Here is a 19792-nt window from a genome sequence, read left to right as displayed (position 1 = left end):
CAGCAGCACTGTTAACTGTTTCACTACTGAAAATGCGGAGGACCATCAGGTGATGCCGATGTCCCTGCAAAGCACAGATGGACAAACTTAATCTACAGACACAAATGGCTTTGGGAGAGAATCGCAGCTCCTGTATTTTCAGCTCACCTCTCGCCAAAAGCAATGTAAATGTAGGCATTTTATAAGTGCTGAATTTCAATGTGAAAAAAATAGTCTACCCGCCTAGTGTCAATGCACACATTACACTTCAAGAAATATAACAGTGTTTGGGGGGGGTCCTATTAACGTGCACATTTGTAATTTGCAAATTTTCCCTTGTGCATGGAACACATTCACGCTCAGCAGAGCATTTCACTAACACAGAGCAAACTTAAACAAGCAAAGCAGGGCAAGCGATCGTAGAGGGGGAAAAAGCAACGAGGATTTTTAAAATAAGGATTCCCTTTGAGTTTTGGAGCTCTCAGAGGAAAACCAATCCAGCTGCATGTGTACAAGCAGGCCCAAGTCTGATAACTGAATCTGTCAAATTAAATGAGCAGAGCAATCAACTGGAGATGGTAAAACAATTCACCAAACAAGGGGAACCCTGAGGATCTAAAGCTTCAGACCTCAATTTACGGGACACTGGCACAACTGAGTAAATACTGCTCTCTGAATGGAAAAAAAAAGCCTAGAAAATTAACTAGCTTTTAAATAACGAGAGGAAGCAGACAGATAAACCAGCAACCAGGAATCTAATTGAGACTATACTGTAAGTTAAAAAAGGGAAATAATAAACTGACATTTCATTTGCACATCGAAGCATGTTGCAAACCTGCACCCAATGCTGCTGCTAAATAGCACAATGAAAAGTTTCACCCAAAGAGATAGATTCAAGCAGAATTTGGCCAGACACAAGTGCTAATTAGACAGGATAACTGAATCCTACACCAGGAGAGGTAAAAGACAAGTACGGTACAAAAAGAACCCCTTACTCCTTTCACTATGACACAAAGCTAAGAGCTAAGCCAACTACAAGAAACCAAGAACCCCCTGTATACAGGACATTTTTTCTGAGGTATATTTTTTCTGGATCAGATTTCCCCATAACTCCCAATTCACCCATTTATCTGTACAGAATGGCATCCTTCTCCATAAGATAAAAGTATAAGACACAAAAAGGCTTTTTATTATCAGGTCTGCTTGAAATGAAAGCTGAAGTCGCTTACTCAGGAAAGTCTATTAAAAAAAAAAATTAGAACAAAACAGAGACACTGTACAAACCGAGGTAAAGCAAAATAATTCTTTCAAAGATCCATGGTCAGGATAAGGAAACGATATTAAATTCATACCTATCACCCCAGTAAAATAAAGGCTAGTGGGTTTTTGTTTTGTTTCTGACAAAAATGCCAATATAGTCAAACGGCAGCTTATTGCTGTATATCACAGCCTAACCAAATCTTTCTATAACCTCTTGCATTACAAGCAAAATCTCTAAAATGTCACCAACTAAAAAACTGAACTAGCTTGTAATTAGTTTCCACAAAGCAGTCCTTTTAACCCTAATTTTCTAGATGTAGATGGCATTTCCGAAGTAAGCGTTATGAACCTTCCTTAAGGACAAGCAGAATCAAATTGTAAAATCATAAGCAGCGATCTAGCAATTCTTCCTCTAAGCAAGCCTTTTATTTCCTTGTAATAAATTCAAATACAGTCTTCAGTCTCTTAATAGGTGATCAGAGGAAATACGCATGCACACCTAAACCGCTACAACAAACTTTATTTTTTAAATAACACTTCCATCACTAATACAATAAAGACTGCTATAACACGTTAGCACTGGTATCATTATTCCTTATGATTCAATATTCTAATGACTGGCTGTAACAGAGGTTTATGTTCTGCCGAGGTTTATACCGTTATTTAATGTAATTAAGCAAACTGGCAGCCAATGCCTCTATGGAAATATCATTTCTATCGCAAAGTATTCCCACCAGAAATTCAGAGGAATCCTAACATACAAACTTTGATTCTGTTTATTTTTTCCCCTGTTCTGAAACTGATCTAGCATTTCTCAGACTTAGTATAGTGGGAGAAGGAATTAATTTGGCTTCTGGAGACGTGTTGTTATTGACAATACTAATAATCTATGACAAATGGGCCATCCCCGCTCCTGTCTTTCAGCAGGCATTGCAGCCTGCAAGGTTGCTTTGCAAAACCCCAGAGCTGGTCTTTCCTCATGCGGGAGTCCTGTGCGTGCATCAGCAGTGGGGTTTTCAGTAAGCCATTAAAATGCTAATATTCATCACGGGCCAGATCCCTGTTACCACTGAAAGCAGAACTAAAGCTCCTCCGGAGACAGGATAAGGCCCTTCCAATGTGATCAAAGAGTAAATACATGCAAAGCTCCGATGGGAAAAAGGATCTTTTTTCTAAATTTAAAACCAAACAGGGAGAGTCCACCAGGCTCGTAATCCGTGTTACAGTCACATCTGGGATCACTGACATCTGGGATAACAGCAGCACGGAGAATGGGTCCAAGATGAAAAGTTGCCACCTGAGGTCAAAGAGGAGTGCTTAATACCCAGGACTGCATCGAAACAGAGTAAGTTACCTTTCGGGCTACGTTTCCCTCCGCTCAACACAGCTCTGCCAACGACAGCAGATGTGCCACATATATATAAAGACACATACAGCTATGCATGGCTTTTTCACGTCTGCATTCAGCCCCCCTTGCAAAGGCAGCTCAGCTCCTCCAGCAGCCCGCACTCAAACAAGAGGTTTATGTGGCTGCCCAGGAGCACAGGGTCCGGAGCAGAATTCGGCCCCGACAACCGGAGTTCACTCGCTCTGCAACAGCAGTGCTCCCGAGCTGACTTGATTAAAATGAAACCTCTCCCTCCCAGCTGTGAAGCCCTCTGCAGAGGGAAAAAAAAAAAAAAAAAAAACACAACACTGAAACAAAACCCACATCCATTTGTGGGGGGGGGGCAATGGGACAAGGAATGATAATGAGAAAGGGAAAATGTCTGGTTCCTATTATTGCTATCTCCAGTGCTTTCACCTCCACAAACAGCTTAAAGCAGGGCTTCTGGAACAGAAGTTCAACTTTCTTTAATCGAGGCTCTTAAACTGCCAGGATCTGGTTACATTTTCTCCTTCTCCAGATTTTAGTACTTTTATTTTATATTTTAATACGGAGGAAGGAAGGGGGAGAATCTCAGTGTCACTGTAAGAAAGAAGTCACCGGGTTTTGCGATCCAGCAGCTTCCTTGGCAGAGGGAACTGCTGGTTGGCATAATCCACTCGTTTGACAAAACTACTATTTCTGGGCACGGGCTCAAAAACAGGTAGGAAGCAAATGCTGAGAAATAAGGAAGTAAAAACAGCCAACAGATTTTTCACTACCAAGAACGCCAAGAGTAAACATGATTTATTTAGCTGTGTTTAACATGTCTCTTCTGCACTAGACTGCAGAAATCTGCTTGCATTTAGAGCAGGAGGAGGAGGAGGCGGGGGGAGGGGATGAAAAGGGAATCCATTACGGCACTCCGCTGGTACTTTCTGAATTGTTCAGTCAAACAGTTTTATTGAGTACAAGTATTTTCTAGCCCAAAATATATTCATGTGTCAGAAGAAAGCAGCACTAATCTGCTGTTAATTAACAAGCTGCTGCTAACAAAAGATGAAGGACCCAATTCATACAAACAATATTTACGTGGGTGTCGCATGATTTTGTCACAGATCTTTTCTTTTCTTCCTCCCTCCTCCCTTTCCTCCCTGCCTCCTCCTCTTCCTCAGCACCCAGTTGCAGGTATGTAGCGTGAAAGAGTCCCGGCTTTTCTTGGGACCGGCACCCACGGCAGCGGTGAGGACACCCACCCTCATCCGGACCAAGCCAAACTCAAACACAATCTTGCTTGAGGCACCCAGCTCCGGGGCTCCCATCTCCAGGAATGAGGAAGGGCCGTATTGCATGCTCGCAAGTGAAATTTCCTTAGATCCTTATTCAATTACAAGGCAGAAGCCATCTTCCAGCACCATGCCGACAGTGGGTACGCTGCTGAGGATCTGGGAAGTGGCACGAAGCCTCCCATCCTCCATCCGTTCTCACCCACCATGCACAGGCTGCGAGATGGGACGGGCAAGATCACTGGCCTCCCCAGTGCCCTGCCTGTGATTTCATATTTGTTTAATCCAACCTTCTTGCCGAGGAGTTTGGGGAGGGAAGGAACATGCTAACAGCATGGAGATCCGAAGGGATTTGGGCTTGTTCTAAAATATCAATGCATGCACAAAAGGGTAAGGCTGTGAGCAGTGAACCAGAGGGCAGGCTCTCCTGGCGACAGCCCCACTGCCGTCACCCGCTCCCTGCTGTCATTTTGGACGGGAGCGCTTGTGGCTTCGTTCAGAAGGGTGCTGAGCACAGCAGGCTGCCCCAAGCCCCCGCCGGACACAGCCAGGCAGTTTGGAAAATCAAGCCATTCACATATTTTCTGCCTCAACTGAGAAATGAGAGTGCCTATCTGCATATCTCCTGTGGGCGGCTTAAAGCTGGCACTGACAGAGAGATGGGAGGGTTAAAACCAACAGCAGCTAAAAATTCCTGGACTTGCTCCACTCCTGGGAACAAAGGTGGGATTGCAGGGTTGGAGAAAGAGCTGATGGTCTCCTGCGCTTTACCCATCAAACCCTGCAGACGTGCCCTAGAGAGGGGTTACAGGGGACAGGGTTTAGGCTCTGCTCAGCACTGCCATCACACAGCCAGGGCTGGGAGAAGTGTAGAAGTATTCAGGCGAGATTTTGGAAGTGCCAAGGTTCTTCCATGATGGCATGCTGGGGTGGTATTTCTGCTAGTACAGTGCTCTGCACACCCCAGTCAGTGTCTCGCCTGAAGGCCACCATTTCCTCAGTAAGAAACAAACTCCACTGGAGCATACGCACATCTGCCCCGACAGGTTTTTCTCTCTGTACTCTTACCCTGTTCCCCAAAGCATGGGTTTTTCACTGCAAAAGTCACAGCCAGCCACTCAGCACACCCCCCTCTGGGCACCCTCGCCAGCATCCAGCCCCACTTACTGGCCACAGCCCTTCCCTGATGCTGGACCTGCTCTGGGCAGGACCTGCTCTGGGCTCTGCCCCAGCAGCAGCCTTCAACAGGGACCAGCCCTGGATGTAGAGTAGCACTCCCGCATCTTCCCCTCTTTGTGCACATCCAGAATCACCTTTGACACTTCTAGACCTGCTTTTTAATAAAGTCCTGGCCTAGGCTTTTTCAAAGATCTTTGTTTTTACAGTGATATTTGAAACACTGACATTTACATTTTGAAAAGCAAAGCGAACACATTTAAACAAGCATCTTAAAAAAGGAGGTGAAAGTTTCTCTTTCATTACATCTCTTTCATACAATAGAGATCCATCTGTGTTGTATTCTCCACCCTCTATCACTCTAAAAAATAAACCTTTCCAGACAGTAGGGAAGTCTCCCAACAGCAAAGACAACAGGAGTTCCCAAGCTTCCCGTGAAGGGAGTGAGGACAACCTACTTGTCAGTGCACCACCCCACCCAGGTAACGCCTGCTGCAAGCTGCCGGTCACCAGCCCAAACCCTCGCCTGAGCATCAGCAAGGCACCAGTGCCGTTGGAGACCTCACCAATCCAGCCTATTGCTCCTTCCAATGTAAGCAGGTGTCTTTGCTAGGGGTCTCTGAGACATTGCTGCATCCATAACCTCCCCCTGCTCAAATATTTCTAATGAAAGTTAATTGTCAGATAGGGAGGATTGAGAGTGTTTTTCCTCATCTACAGAACAGACGTGGTAAGGATGAGGCCAATCCAAGACAATGCACTGTCAAAAGCCCCCTGATCTGAGGGATGGGTGCTTCTGGGGACCAGCAAAGATGTCCTTCACTCCTGTGTTCTAGTGCTGCTAACAGAAAACTACCTTGTGCATCTCTTTCAAGAAACAGCTCCCATCAGCTATGATTGGTCAGCTTCAAAATCAAAAATAAAGTGCATCATCTGAAATAATGGACTTTGCACAACAAGGACAGCAGCCTTCAGTGGAGCCTGAGAGGCTGGAGCGGCAGCTCAGGGATTTTTTTAGGGAGATTTAGGGGTTACTGTTTCAACTTCTTTCTGCAAGAAAGCCCTGTACCATAAACATTAATCAAACACTATATTCTGCCTTTTAGTCTTGAACAATTATGAGTACAGTTTTGTGATCTTTAGCCATATTTACTGATACTCAAAGGCAGATTCTATCTTGTTAGATTGTTATAAATGGGACTCCAGGGAATCGGCACACAGGCAGAGGCAGATGTGAGAGAGCCTTCTCAGAGCTCGGGTGTGCTTCAGTTTTCTGCTGCCGAAATTATGAATGCTTTGGAGAAAAAAAAAAAAAACTTTAGATTCCTCTGCCAGATCATTATAAAGAGTGGTCCGTAGCCTTAAAAAAAAAAAAAAAAAAAAAGTTCAGTTTTGCTGAACTTAAGATTTTTTAAGGTTAACTGTTGAATTTCAAAGCGTGGTTTGCACATGCTGGCCACTTGTATGCACAGAAGTTTCAGAGACAGACACAGAAAAGGTTTCTGGTTATAAACCATTAAAGAAAGAAACCCACAAATTCTATCTCATTCTCTCTTAGTTAAATATATTGTTTCTGCTCCAGATCTGTTTCATAATACCATAAAATAGAGGCATGTTTCCGACACTAGGTTTGAGAAGCTGTCACATTAAAGGTAAACTTTTAATCTGCTGTAGACAAACAGCACACATTTTTATTTCCTGAGTAACAGCTCTGGAGAAACGTTTAAACAAGAATTTAAGAGCTTTGTGGTAAAGCCACATATAGGGGTCTCAGACAGCTACTGGGTTTGAGCTTCTTTTCTTTATTGTTGTCCTTTTTTAATTCTTTAAATAACCTACTCAAAAGTAGGCTTCCAGGAGCAGAGTAGCCAAGAGGCAGGGTAAAGTGATCCTCTAGGCTTGCTTTTATTTCTAGTTAATAAAAAAGAAATGTTCAAACTGAAAGGCAGGCCTGAATTTCTAGCTATTCATCCCCATCTTTTTTATTTTCTTGGGACTCACAATCGAATACTTTTAAGAAGTTAATTGTGTCACAATTAGTAACACATTAGTCCTCTGATATTTTTAATAGCAACTCAGGTTTTTCCCCAAGGCACTTAAAAATGGCAGGCTCGGCTATACTCTCCTTTTTTTAAAACTCCCATACACTTTCTTCTTTAAAAACCTCCCACATGCATTTCACTTGGTCTGAAAATACCAGCACAGATCTTAATCCTGCCAACACTTACAGACATGCTTAACTTTGTGCACATCAGTAATCCCGCTGCCTGCAAGGGGACTGCTGGCATACCTACAGCTCGGTGCAGGCGAAGGACAAAATCCTGCCTTGACTAAAGCCAATGGCAAAACCTCCATTGACGTCAATCAGGTTATGCTTTGACATCTAGTTTGTTGCAGGATTGGGACCATCCTGGTACCATCAAGGTACTTTCCCAAACTCTTGTTGGTCTTTTTTTCTCCTTTTTATTTCCTGCTCTTTCTCCCCCTCACCTCCCACACTCACTCTTGTGGGGCCCCACAATGAGACCACTTGAAAACTTCTGCCTTTCAAATCTCTCCGCGAGGGAAACCCCCTCGCTGAGATGGGAAACATCCTTTTCAGGTAAAGCTGAAAGAAACTATTTTGCCCCACTGCATGTGTTCGAGTAAATTAATTAAAACCTGGGAACTTGGGTTCCAAACGATGCCAAGAAGTAATCGTTAATATGAGCTGAAGTGAAATAGGAAGCTCCAGACATTTAAAATTAGCTGTAGGGAAAAAAACGGGGGAAAAAAAAGAGAGAAAAAAAAAGTGGAGGGAAAGAATTTTTTAATAATTTTACTGTAAAGTCAACTCAGTGCAGCTTGGACTGCATGAGGTTAAAATAAATTTCAGGAGGATGCTGTACAGTGAGGGGGATGCTGTACAGTGATGGGTGAAAGCACTGCCGAAAGGCAGGGGAAAGGGAAGCAGCGGCAGCGGGCTGGGAAGCGCTGCAGTGCTGCGAAGAACAGGCAGAAGTGAGCAAACCAGCTGAACCGCTTGCAGAATTAATCAGTAACAAAGAGGCTGGAGCTGTTGGCGGGCTTCAGCCCTTGAACCTGGACTCTGCTCTATAAATTTCAACTTGGAATGGCTCTCTACTTGTTGAAAGACAGGTTGGCTCCAGGCCAAGCCATAGGGGCAAAAAAAAAAAAAAAAAAGGCCAAAAAAAAGAATTCCTTCTGCGCAGGAAACTTCTCTTCAGTTTCTAACTCTTTTTATGAGCTAGTAATAGGGCACTCTAGAAAACGGGAAACGAAAAGCGGGTATTGAAAGGAAAAAATGAGCCAGGAGTTGGTTTAATAAAGAAAATAAAACAAGTAAGTGCTAAATTCAAATCTGGATTTTGCCTGCGCACAAGTACATCAGCTATAATAGAAGACTTCAGAGTGCCTTGCCAATAATTCAAAGGAGACTTTTAGAGTTATATTAGCTGGCTACAGGTTTGACTCTGAAAATAATAAATGTCTTTAAAAAAGAAGAGGGCTGTTTAATCCCTGTCTGCAGTCTCGTCTTGTTCTCTCCTCCCCCACCACTCCACCTTCTTTAAATGACCATTACGAAAGCAGTGTGGTATAAAAGACATGCAGAACCATCATTTATTCAGCAGCATCTCTCTCCTTTCTTATTTTTCCGTGCTTCAAACAGGGGTGCGGGGAAGAACCAACGTTCTCCTCAGCCTCTGCTCCTTGCCAAGGCAGTTTCAGGCACAAATCCCTCTCTGCCGCGCTGCTTTCCCAGCGTGAGCAGACAAGGAGTGGGCTGGGGCAGAGTGAGGGGCTGGAGTGCGGAGAGGGGGAGCTGTCAAAGTGAGAAGAAAGAAGGCAAACATCTATTCAGAGGCCAGACACGCTGAGCAAGGTCAGCTGCAGAGACGCAGCCCCTTGCCGCAGCTATGCAATTACGTCCAAAGTCTGCACAGCACCAAGAGTCCCTCAACCTGCATGCAAGGGCTGGAGCAGAGGATCTAGGGCAGCTGGAAGAAGGTGTATAATGATTTTAATTGCTCTTCCAAGATGCTCTTTAGCTAGAGCAGGGGGCTGATGCTCTATACTGCCTGTAAGAATACGTGCAGATAAAATACCCTAATGAGAGAGTGGAGAGAGAAATACAGTAAGTGCCAGCCGTGATCAAAAGGTGAAATAAAATATTGAGATAAAATGCAGCCTAATCAGAGTGTGGAGGACAGGGATACACAATCTCTTCAGCAAAAGTGGCTGTTAAGGTAAATTAGATTAATCACTCCCACCTCCCTTCCTCCTCAAGCTCCCTTGTTTTTAATGAAGGGGCTTACTCCTGTACGGCTGAACGCCGTCCAAGGCTGCCGGACATTTAAAGCTGTGTACGTAACACGCCTGTGACAGCCACGCATCCTGTGCTTCCACTTTCCAAGAAAACTGGGATCTGCTACTTGGTAGGTCTTTTCCATCTGCAGCTTTTATGACCCTGCTGAGGGACCAGTGAGAAATGTGCCCCTTTTCTCGCTCAAGAAATACGCTACCAAATTCCAGGAGAAAGAGCGAGTTTAAGAGCTGTTGGGCTGAACAGTGGTTTGCATTGATCGTGCTCGAATCTTTCTGCAGAGACATACACGCAAAGAGGAAAAAACAACAACCGCTAAGTAACCACTTCACATCTGCCATTAAGATTATTAAACTCCTTACAAGCAGTATCTACCCCACCTTCCCCACTGCACACAAACATACACACACCCCCAAGCTCTCCAGCACGGCAACTAGGAGCCAAAACGGCTCGCCTCTCCCTGCTGCAGCAACCACATTTGTTCCTGTTAAGGGGTTAACGATTCGTTTCCACTACTTCTCTCGAGAAAACCTACAATGAAAACATTGGCTCACGAAAGCGTTCTCACTGCCAGAATGCCACAGCGCGAGTGAAAAGTCCGTTTTGTTTTCATTACATCTCTGGGATTTCCGGCTTAACTCCTGAGCTTAGACACCAAATCCCTAGATACCCCACCCACCCACTTTTTCTTCTTCCCTTTTTTTTTTTTTGTAACATTTATACTGCACAGCCCACCAATTACCGTGTGGAGGGTGGGAGGGAACAGGGAGAAGGAACCATGCTGAAAAGGATGCTGTCACCAGAGTGAGCACATGCATCTCCCAAGCCGAGAGCTACCCAGTTTCTCCAGGCTTCCAGGGTTGTCCACTGAGAAACACAGTTTTATTTCTATACCTGCCCTCCCTCCTCTATTTCTTACCCTCCAGGCTTCCGTCTTCCCACTGGGACACCAAAGCCAGCGCTGAAACTCAGCCCCAAATCTATGCCCTTTGAAGTTATGTGACATGACACAGAAATCCAAGCCTTTCTTGTACAAAAAAGTATGATTACTTCACATGTCTTTTTTTTTTTCTCCAGTTATGATAGAAAAATGTCCCAATCTCAAAAAAAAAAAAAAACCTAGAAAGGTTCAACCTTTATGTCACAGTCGATTTGGTCACTGTGTGTATAGGCAGCACAGTTCAAACATGGGCTGAGAAAGAAAAACAATCTATGGAAAAGACATGAAGGGAGGCTCCCTTATGCTGTAGCAGCACTTCTGTCCTTCTGAAGCAAAGGAACCACTTCTGTGCCTTTATGTATTTATTCACTGCACGAGAGGAACAGCATTTTCTTCTATCTATATGGGAGCTTTTCTGCTTCATAGTACTTCCACGCAACCAGCATTCATTCTGCAACATCCCAGTGCAAAATTCCCCTGCGAATGCAAACAAACTCCTTTCTTGCAGTCAATACTCGACCAAGCACAAGCCTATTGCTATTAGTCGCAGTAGGCTTGTGCTTGGTGGAGTATTGACACAAATGCCAAAGCAGCCTGCAGGATGGTTGGGCACTACTTTTACTTTGCTCCTAACAGTTGCCTGCAAAGTTGTCTAGAAAAATGAGTAATGACTGGCTGACCAGTGCTTTTTCATCACTTACCATTAGTGTCGTCTAAAAAAATCTACCAATCTTTCCATGCTAATAATAATCTGAGAAATACACATGGTTTCTGGTCTCCCACACATGGCTCAAGTAATTTCACAAGACAGCCCAAATAAAGGCAAAAAACTGCTTCGCTGGGTGACATTTTGACTGGGCTCTACCTCTGAGTAAGTCCAGAGTCCTTCCACTGAATTAAAAGAGGGTAACGGCAGTGCCAACCTGATGCAAACAAGCAAGTTTAGCTCTTAAAGAGTGACTCCTGATACGCATCCACCCCGGAGCGAGAAGACTCTGGCCATGTGTATGGAATGACCTTCTTAAATCCCCTTTCATCAGCTTGCAAAATGGCACTTCTGTCGAAAAGGTTTTACCTAGCGTTGTCACATGTAAAACCGAAGATGAGTATAAATAAGAGAGATTAGAGAGAGAGAAAATAACAGCAGTGAGCTCCTGTTTGCAATTCGGCACCCTGTGCATTCGGGGACAGGTCCCCGCTTGCGCCACCCAGCATGCCCAACCTTGCGATCCAGCATGGCACTGCCAGTTTCAGGGGAGTTACCCCAGGTGAAATCAGGGTGGAGTAGAGCGAGCCGGACCCCCCACCACTCCTTCACCCACCATCCCGGCCTCGTGAGAATCCAGCTAACCACACACAGGGCGCAGAAAATAACTTTGAAAAACAGGATGGTGAGAGGAACAAAACAAAAAGCTAAAATCGTCAAGGAGAATCGAGGGCATAATAATCCCCTGTGATTAATTTTACACTTGAGTCTAGCAGATGCCAGGAAAGCCTTGCTGCCTGGCAGGCCGGACCCCAAGCAGGACATGGTGGGGCACAAGCTGAGATGGCGGCGGGGAGAGGGTGGCTGGTGGCCCCCGGCCAGGGCTGAGCAGAGGGCGCTGGAGCCGAGCCCCATGGGTGTGGTGGAGTTCAAGCAAGGGGAAGAAAGGATTTTGCAATCGGCAGGTTTTTCACCTTTAACTCTTGCCGAGATTAGCAGGCTGCTCACCGCTGCCTTGGCAGCAGACACTGTGGCCGCAGCCCTGCCATCCCTCCCTGCTGACCTGGGGCTGCACTGACAACAGGGGACTGCCAAGCCACCCCTGGCACCCTCCAAGCCACCCCCCTTAGGATTCCCCGAAGAGGTGATCATGTTCCCCTGGAGAGCCCCACTCTGGTCTCCACCTGGCCTCACTGGCAGCCTTCAAATTTTAAACCATCAGTATTTCCGCAGCCCCTCGTCATGCTTGAAGCCGCAGCGAGCCGGGGAGGGCAGCTGCCGTGGCAAGCCCCTCCCGTGGGCTGCGGGTGCCATGTTCCCCCGAGGAGAGCCAGGCTCCCCTGCCCTGCCCCGGGTGCCAGCAGGTCCCTGGGTGAGATAGCCCAGCTTGTTTTTCTCCCCAGCGATCCAAGTCAGGACCTCAGCCGAGGTCCCGGCGGGGAGGATTGCTTGTTAGCCCTGCTCTCAGCAGAGCTGTGGCCAGCACCTTCCCTGTGTGTCCCTCACGCTGCCCAGCCGCACTAATTAGCTAAACACATTGCTAAATACCTGGTGAAGCTGCAAAGGAGGAGGAGGAGGCCAGGTAACTCCTCTGCACTCAGGAAAAGCCTGGCAGAAGTGAGGAAAGAAACAAGCCTGGAAAAGCCTCATGGAAAGGATTTCAGCTGCAACACAAGATTCTCAGGCTCTGTTACCACACGCTTCTGGAAGCCTCTTCTTCCTCGTGTAGCATTTTTCCTGGCCTGGCTTTGACAAGTCTCTCCGGCAAGACCCACGGCCCTGGGGAGGTGCTGGCAGCAGGACTTGGTGCCATGGTGGCCTAAGGAAGGGGGCAGCCTCCATGCCCCATGCCGGCTTAGCACTGCTTTGGACACCTCTTTCCAACCTGCCTGACATCGCTGCCACGGGCCTCAGGTTGTTTTAGTTCGTGTTTCCATCCCCTCACGTGTGAAGGCATCACGATGGCTGTCTGAGTCCTACAGTTAATATGGGTGCACGGGTCCATAATGGTACATTGTAAGTGAATGTCTCAGGGTAGACAGCAATAATAATTAGCTGTCATGATTTGAAAAAAGGATAATCCATGCCATTGAGTTAACAATCACTCACACAACACACATGGATTTAACTAATCTTAATTTGGAGAAAAATAACAATTCTAAATATATCAAATAGCCTATTTCATGGCAACCTGCGGCGGTGTTTATCTCTGGCTTCCAGCACATGCGAGTTATTTAGTTTCTCTCACTGGCAGTTTTACCATTCAAAAGCCTGAAATGAACATTCATGGAGCAGGGGTTGCAGTTAAATCCTGCCTCTGACAGGGAGCCTTTTTTCACGATGCACATCTAGTTCAAGTACATAATGTATGGAGCCCAACACTGACGATCAGGATGGGATGAAGAAGGAATTCCAATCAACCCCTTCCCCTTTCCTAGCACTGTCTTGCAGAAATTAACTATGCTGTCTTCATGAACCTCTGCTGCTGGTGCGGTTCTCTGTCTGCAAGAGTATGCTGCCCAAAGCATGCAGACCAGCCAGTGAACCTGGGAAAGGTCTGGTCCAAGTGGTGCCTGCCCCACCAAGGCTCCCTCCTCTGCCAGAGCTCTCTGAAACCATCCAGCACTAAAAACAAGATGACTGGTACTTTTTCTTTAATCTGGATAGTTGCAGAGAGCTGTGCTGAACAGCCTGGTGGCCCACGAGCCCAGCAGGGTGGTGAGGGCAGGAGATACCATCAGTTAAAGGACAGTGGAAGCCACCTCCCCAGGGCCTTCCTCAGCCAGGACAAGTCACCTGCTTATGCCCAAGATCTGATAAATATGAAAGATAAGAAGAGGTATAAAATACAACAGTGGTCTATTTTTTTCCAAAATACCTGCCAGTGGTGAAGTGAAAGAAGCAGTGACTGATAACTCCTAGCCAAGTCATTGGCCTGACTGTGCTTTGCTGTATGACAATCTGGTACATCTATTTGATACTATCACACCTTCTGTACAAGAGGCAGAACTGATTTTCAAACAGGTCAGCCAATCTGAAAAAAAAAAAAAGAACTTTACAGGACAAACTGCTCCTAAGCAAGTCACGCCCTCTGAGTGCCAACTAACACATACAGTGGTAACTCAGTAAAAGCGCCTTGAAAAGTGTGGATTTGCAAGTTACTAGTCTGGGAAAGATGATCGACTTCATTACCCAAAGGTTTTTAAAAGCTGATTGCGGAGATAAAGTTGCCTTTGTCTCTAGAAATGTCAGTTGGAGATCTGCACTGTATGCATGCAAATTCTTGCAGATTCCTGAGGTCTCCCTGCCTCCCTCGAAGCGGCACAGGGTCTGTTATGTGGTCAAGAGTCATTCAGTGATCACAGCAAGTGGAGTTATCGAGAAAGAAAGAAAGGTAAAAACAAAGATAGAAGGACACCAGAGCACCCTGTGCCAGGGTGAAAGCTCAGTGCAGTGCTGCATCCCAGCATCCTCACACCCAGAGGAAAGAGAGGTGCAATGGCAGAGCCAAGCTCAGCGCTGACATACCCTCCCTACACTCAACCAGGGGAAGCTGTAAGGTTTGGCAGCTTAGTCACACCGCAGAGGGACATACAAATCATTTCAATCAAATAAGAAGGTCTACAAAAATAACACAAGATCAAGGAGAGGAGCTGAAACCTATTTGAGGGCAGCAGCGGCAGCAGCATATTTCAGGGAGCCAGAGTGGCAAGTGGGTGATTTCTGGTTTCCTTCTTCAAATATAAAGACTCAATTATCTTTGAACAGCTTGCTTTACACATGAATTGACACATTTATTTTACAATAAATAACGGAAAGTTATCTATGTTTCCTTTACTGTTAATCTACACAAAGAAATAATAAACAGAGCTTGTCTACAAAAATGCAACTACTGCAGTCCTCAGAATTCAATTAAGCTAAAATAATTAATGCTTCCACCATATTAAATTACTTTATACATTTGAGCCACTGAAGTTTTTTTCATTCTTTAATCTTTTTCGCCTTTTTATTTAATAAAAAAAAAAAAGTTAGTTTCAAAGTGGGGGGGGGCTGGCTAGAAGGGGGGAAAAGAGCATGATTTGCTGTTAAAATGTAATGGTCTCCTTTAGCTGACACAGCATGTAGAGTGTTTTGTGCCTTTGATTAAAATAACATTTTAAATGCTTTGAACAAACATATCTCCCCATACTTCTAAGGGATTATTTTACATATTTCTTGGTGGAATAAAGAAATTCATTCTTCCTGTCGCAGTACAGAAAGGCTAAGAATATCTTTCGTCACATATAAAGTAAAAATACTGTAGGCTGTTGCATTATTACAAAAAAAATAAAAAAATAAAGGGAGGGGGTGGCGGGGTGGGAGAAAGCTGCCTTAGAGATTAAGTTTCCCTTTTATGAAATCGTATTTAGTCTCTTTTTTTAACAAATCTAACAACAATGCTCTACAGCCGCTCACTGGGAAATACCTTTAATGTTAAATGCAGATTCTGATTTTCTTGGCTAATGCAGAAAGCCTTTCTATTGAAATATAAATAAGGGGTTTGGTATATCCCACTAAAGCCTTTCCAGTGAATGACTTCTGTGGGTTTTTCATGGCTACCCTCCATGGCTGTAATGTGAGGCTTTTATCCTACTATTGAAAACTATCCGTTGCTATTAAAAAAAAATATGGAAGGACACTGCACTTTTTTATCTTGGAGCTGGGCTCCTAATTGAGAAAGCATTATTACTGCACTGTTTAGTGGATGTCCCTATCTCCGTGCACTGCTGAGAAAATGCCAATCAAATGATAAACCCTTTTATTTTTCTCAATTCAAAATCTTTCCTACATATTTTCATTTGATATTCAGTTTAGTCTGAAGGAGATTAGGTGCTCCAGATTGGCTTTAAAAAAAAAAATGTAATGCCTTTTCCACATGTGAACATCCCCTTCACCACTTCTCCCAGCAGATTTTCTCTATGGCAAAAGTGTTAGTTACTTTGATGCTGACCCCCAGAAGCTGGGATGGAGCAGCACCCTCTGCGCTGGGTGTAACCATTAAGCTCTTTCACTACGGACTGAACTTGGGCACAGATTAGTCAGAGGTGAGATCTGGACTGCAAGTACAGCAAAGGTCTGCTGGATCAACCTTACTGAGCATTGGGCACCCTCTGCAAGGGGCTGAGCACCATCAGCTCGCACAGAGATCAACAGCTTTTGCGAGTGCTCAGCACCATTCAGAAGCCCTTCAGCGGACTCGGGGAGAAGGTCCTGAATACTTCTCTTCTGCTTCTACTGAACGGGAAGAAAACCTAGCCCTCAAAGCTGCTACACCATGACGTAGTCATCTCTGCCAAGAAATGCATTCACAACTGCAGAAGGACGAGGAAAGCTGAAAGAAGAGGAGGAAAGTGGGGGGGGTCGAGTCTTACAGTAGGGTTGCTTACAACACTGCAGCACAGGCTGCCACTGCTAATGCCCCCAAAGCTACCAGCTGCCCCATGCCAAGATGGTGCCTGCACCCGAAAAGGGTTCCTAAAAGACAACAAGGTAGTCAATGGGTGGCAAATGCCATCTCCTAAGAGGCAGAATCATCTGAAGATCTGAAGGCTTCAGCAGTTCAAAGCCCACATCCTCATTTATGTGATGGCCAAGCCCGTCAGAGATGTTGGGGACTGACCCAGAGACCTCCAATGCTGAAAGCGGGAATCTCTTATGCTTCAATTGTAAAGATAGAAGCTTCTCACAAGTCTTCTGGGGATCCCCTTGTGGGAACATCTCTACTACAGGCAGGATCCTGGACCATCAGATCTAATCCCATAGGACAATTCCTAGAGAAATTGGGATAGTGGCAGCAAAGACAAATTGCCACAGGTTTTTGGTGTGGGATACAGTCAATTTGAACAAAAAAAGGCCTGTTTGAGGGGAGATCCTGCTGTGTAACACAAAACCCCTACTCACTAGCAGGGAGCAGAGCCTTCCTTTCACCACTGCAGAGGAACGACACACCACTGCAGAGCAGAGAAACACCCTGCGCGACGGAAGCGGCCCCACGCCGGGTGCTCTGCAGAAACCACTGCAGAGCAGCTCACCCAGGTGGATACCAGCACCCGCCTGCCCACCTCTGAGCCGGGGGAACATCTGCTGAGTAAATGTTAACTGCACCGCATCCGAGAGTTTTAGAAAAAAAAAATGCCTGCAATTTGCTTGCCCAGGCCAGCCTGTACTCTTGTCTCCTCTTTCCAAAGCCCCATTTGGGTCCTGCTTGTGAATGGAGGTGTCACCCACCCAACTCCCACCATCTGCAGAGACCTAGGACAGATGGCCAGGCAGCAACACAGACCAGGAAGCTGACATCTACCCCAGCAGAAGGAATAAGCAAGGACTTAATGAACCCTTGCTTTCTCCCCTTGCAATCAAATCCTCTTCCCACTGCGGTCAGTGGGAAGAGGACTTTTCCACTGACTTCATTGGGGTTGGGATTTGGTCCTTCCTAGCAGGTCTGCATGTTACGAAGGGTGTCTGAACTGGACTGAACAGAGCATCTCACCAAAGTCCCCTATCCATCAACCACTGCTACCTGCTTAAAGACTCTCTTGAAATGGTTTCTAACTCCAGCCTTCTGCTTTTTCCTACATGTACAGGCTGCCCCTTGGCTCTCCCGGAGGACTGAGAGTCCCCTCTCTCCAGGAGCTGGCCCTGTGTAGAGACCTACATGGAATTAAACACAGAGTGGACAGCTGGACAGCCCTGCTGAGCCCTGCAGGGCCGTGAGGATCCTCCAAACCGATGGCTCCTATAAAGACCTGTTACTGAAGCCTCTGTTTCATGGCACTTTCTAAAGGGCCCTCGTTAAAAGATTACCTAGGCAGTTGATTGAGTGTAAAACATGCTGTACCTGCAATGTTCTCCTGCTTGGGGCAAATTCCTTTTGTAGGCGTGAGAAGACGGTCTTCTTCATCGGGTGTGACTTGGATCCCGATTTCCACTGGCTCTGACACTTTCCTGAGCTCGGCGCGTGAGGAGGGGGGAGGGCTGCTCTTATCCATGCTCTTTTCATAGCAGGCACCACCAGTGCCATTGCACTGTTTTCTCTTGTGCTCTATAAAAACCAAGATGTCTCCCAGCGGGAAGTTCATCTGACACTGTCCACAGGTTAACAAGTCGGGGTCTGTCCCGCCTGCGGCGATGCTGATGCCGCCCGGCTCTGCTATTGCCAGGCTCTCATCCTCGTCGGCGAGTGCCGGTTCCACATGGTCAGCCTCTGCTTTACATGGACAAGGAGAAAGAGGAAAGGGGCGAGGGGAGAAGAGAAAGAGATTGCTTTGAATGTTCACAGACTCTGAAGGATGCATCACGAGAGGCCCAGCTTCCACCCTCCCCCCCGCCCCGAAAGAAGCCAAGCTTGATTAGATCTTTCTTTTATTTTTCAGCTTTTCCGCTCTCCCAGAATGATTTCAACATATTTTGCAACCAAGCCTGCCTGAAACAAAATGGAAAGGCTGACCTGGCATAGCTCTCCTGACAGCTCCTTCCCACTGCTGCCAGCGCTGCCAGGATATCAGCAAAGATCCATTTTGCAAACGTTCGAGCCCCGAGTCACTTTCTGAAATAGTTCCTCTCTTTTTATTCCACCTTCTCATTCCCACCGCATCTCCCAGCCATCTGGCCAAGGCCCCATCCAGCAAAGCTTATGTACCCGAACCTCTCCTCCTGCTTGAGAGAGAGGGGGGAAAAAGTGCTTGCATGCTCCGAACAAGCAGGATCAGGCTCCATGTGGCATACAAAATTAGTACCACCTTGTCCCGTTGCAATGATACCGGCAAGGTTAAACGACCACCCGTCAGCACGAATTACAGCAAATTGTTTGCAAGAGTAAGGTAAGCAGGATACGGTCTCATGAGGAGTTAAGGGGTTTCAGAAGTGCGTACAGTGGGAAAGAGAATGAGACACTTATTTAACATACTGGAATATTGGCTGAGCCCGAGATCTTCCACTTGTTTTCTTGATGTCAAATACCCGTGCCGTTGCTCTATAGGTGAATAAAAGTTTTTTGTTTAAATCTTGTCCACAGACCTGACGGATTTCATACCATTACCCCCAAAGACTGGGAAAGCATTTCTGAGTGACCTGCATCAGTTTCTAAGAAATAAGTAGCTTCTCATTTCACAATTGATAAAACACAGTGCATTTTTAATGGGTATTTTGAAGATAATTCTTACATTATAAAATAATTACGGATCACAATCTATTTCTGGGGCAAAACGTGTTTTTTGGTTTGTTTTCTCTTGTTCTGCCGTGTAACTGCCAAATCATACAAACCTTGGTCTTTACTCGGGCAAAATTTCCACTGACTTTTGCCTAAGGCTGTTTTGCCTCTGCAAGGACTGTAGGATTTGGGCTGAACAAAACAGAGGAACTAACAGTATGTAAATCAGCAAGCAAGACCTCTAATCGAATCAGGATTAAAGGAATAGGAGGAAAAATGTTCTCTATTAGCCTGAGCGGTTTGCTTATGGATTTTCTGGGGAAAGTAAGTCACACAAATATCTAAAAGAAGTGAGGTTGAGATAAACAGATGTTATAATCCAGATCTGGATTCTCCTTCTGGCCAAAAACAAAAGGAGTTTGGTCCCACTTTTCACCAAATTGCCAAAAACCCACATAGGAAAGGGACAAGAGGTAGAAGCTGAAATGTGTTACCTGGCAATAAAAATGGCAAAGTCTTGAAAAAGGCACTTTAGAAAAAGAATCGCCCCCATTTTTCCCTTCCAGA

At 45.6% G+C, this 19792-nt stretch overlaps 1 protein-coding gene across 4 annotated transcripts in view; it reads right to left on the bottom strand.

Moving 5' to 3' along the window:
- BCL11B (BCL11 transcription factor B) overlaps window positions 1–19792 on the bottom strand; it is a 96175-nt gene that overhangs the window by 64005 nt on the left and 12378 nt on the right. For 2 of the 4 annotated variants that reach the window (XM_086748985.1, XM_086748987.1), the window contains exon 2: window positions 17915–18283. In XM_086748985.1, the coding sequence (XP_086605111.1) occupies window positions 17915–18283 (369 nt within the window). The remainder of the gene's footprint in view (window positions 1–17914; window positions 18284–19792) is intronic. The other 2 variants (XM_086748986.1, XM_086748988.1) reach the window with 1 other exon arrangement.

Source organism: Chlamydotis macqueenii, chromosome 5 (assembly GCF_036417535.1).
Source record: "Chlamydotis macqueenii isolate bChlMac1 chromosome 5, bChlMac1.mat, whole genome shotgun sequence".
Taxonomy (NCBI): Eukaryota; Metazoa; Chordata; class Aves; order Otidiformes; family Otididae; genus Chlamydotis; species Chlamydotis macqueenii.
The sequence above is the reverse complement of the archived record's forward strand: the minus strand, read 5'-3'. Positions and strand labels throughout refer to the sequence as shown.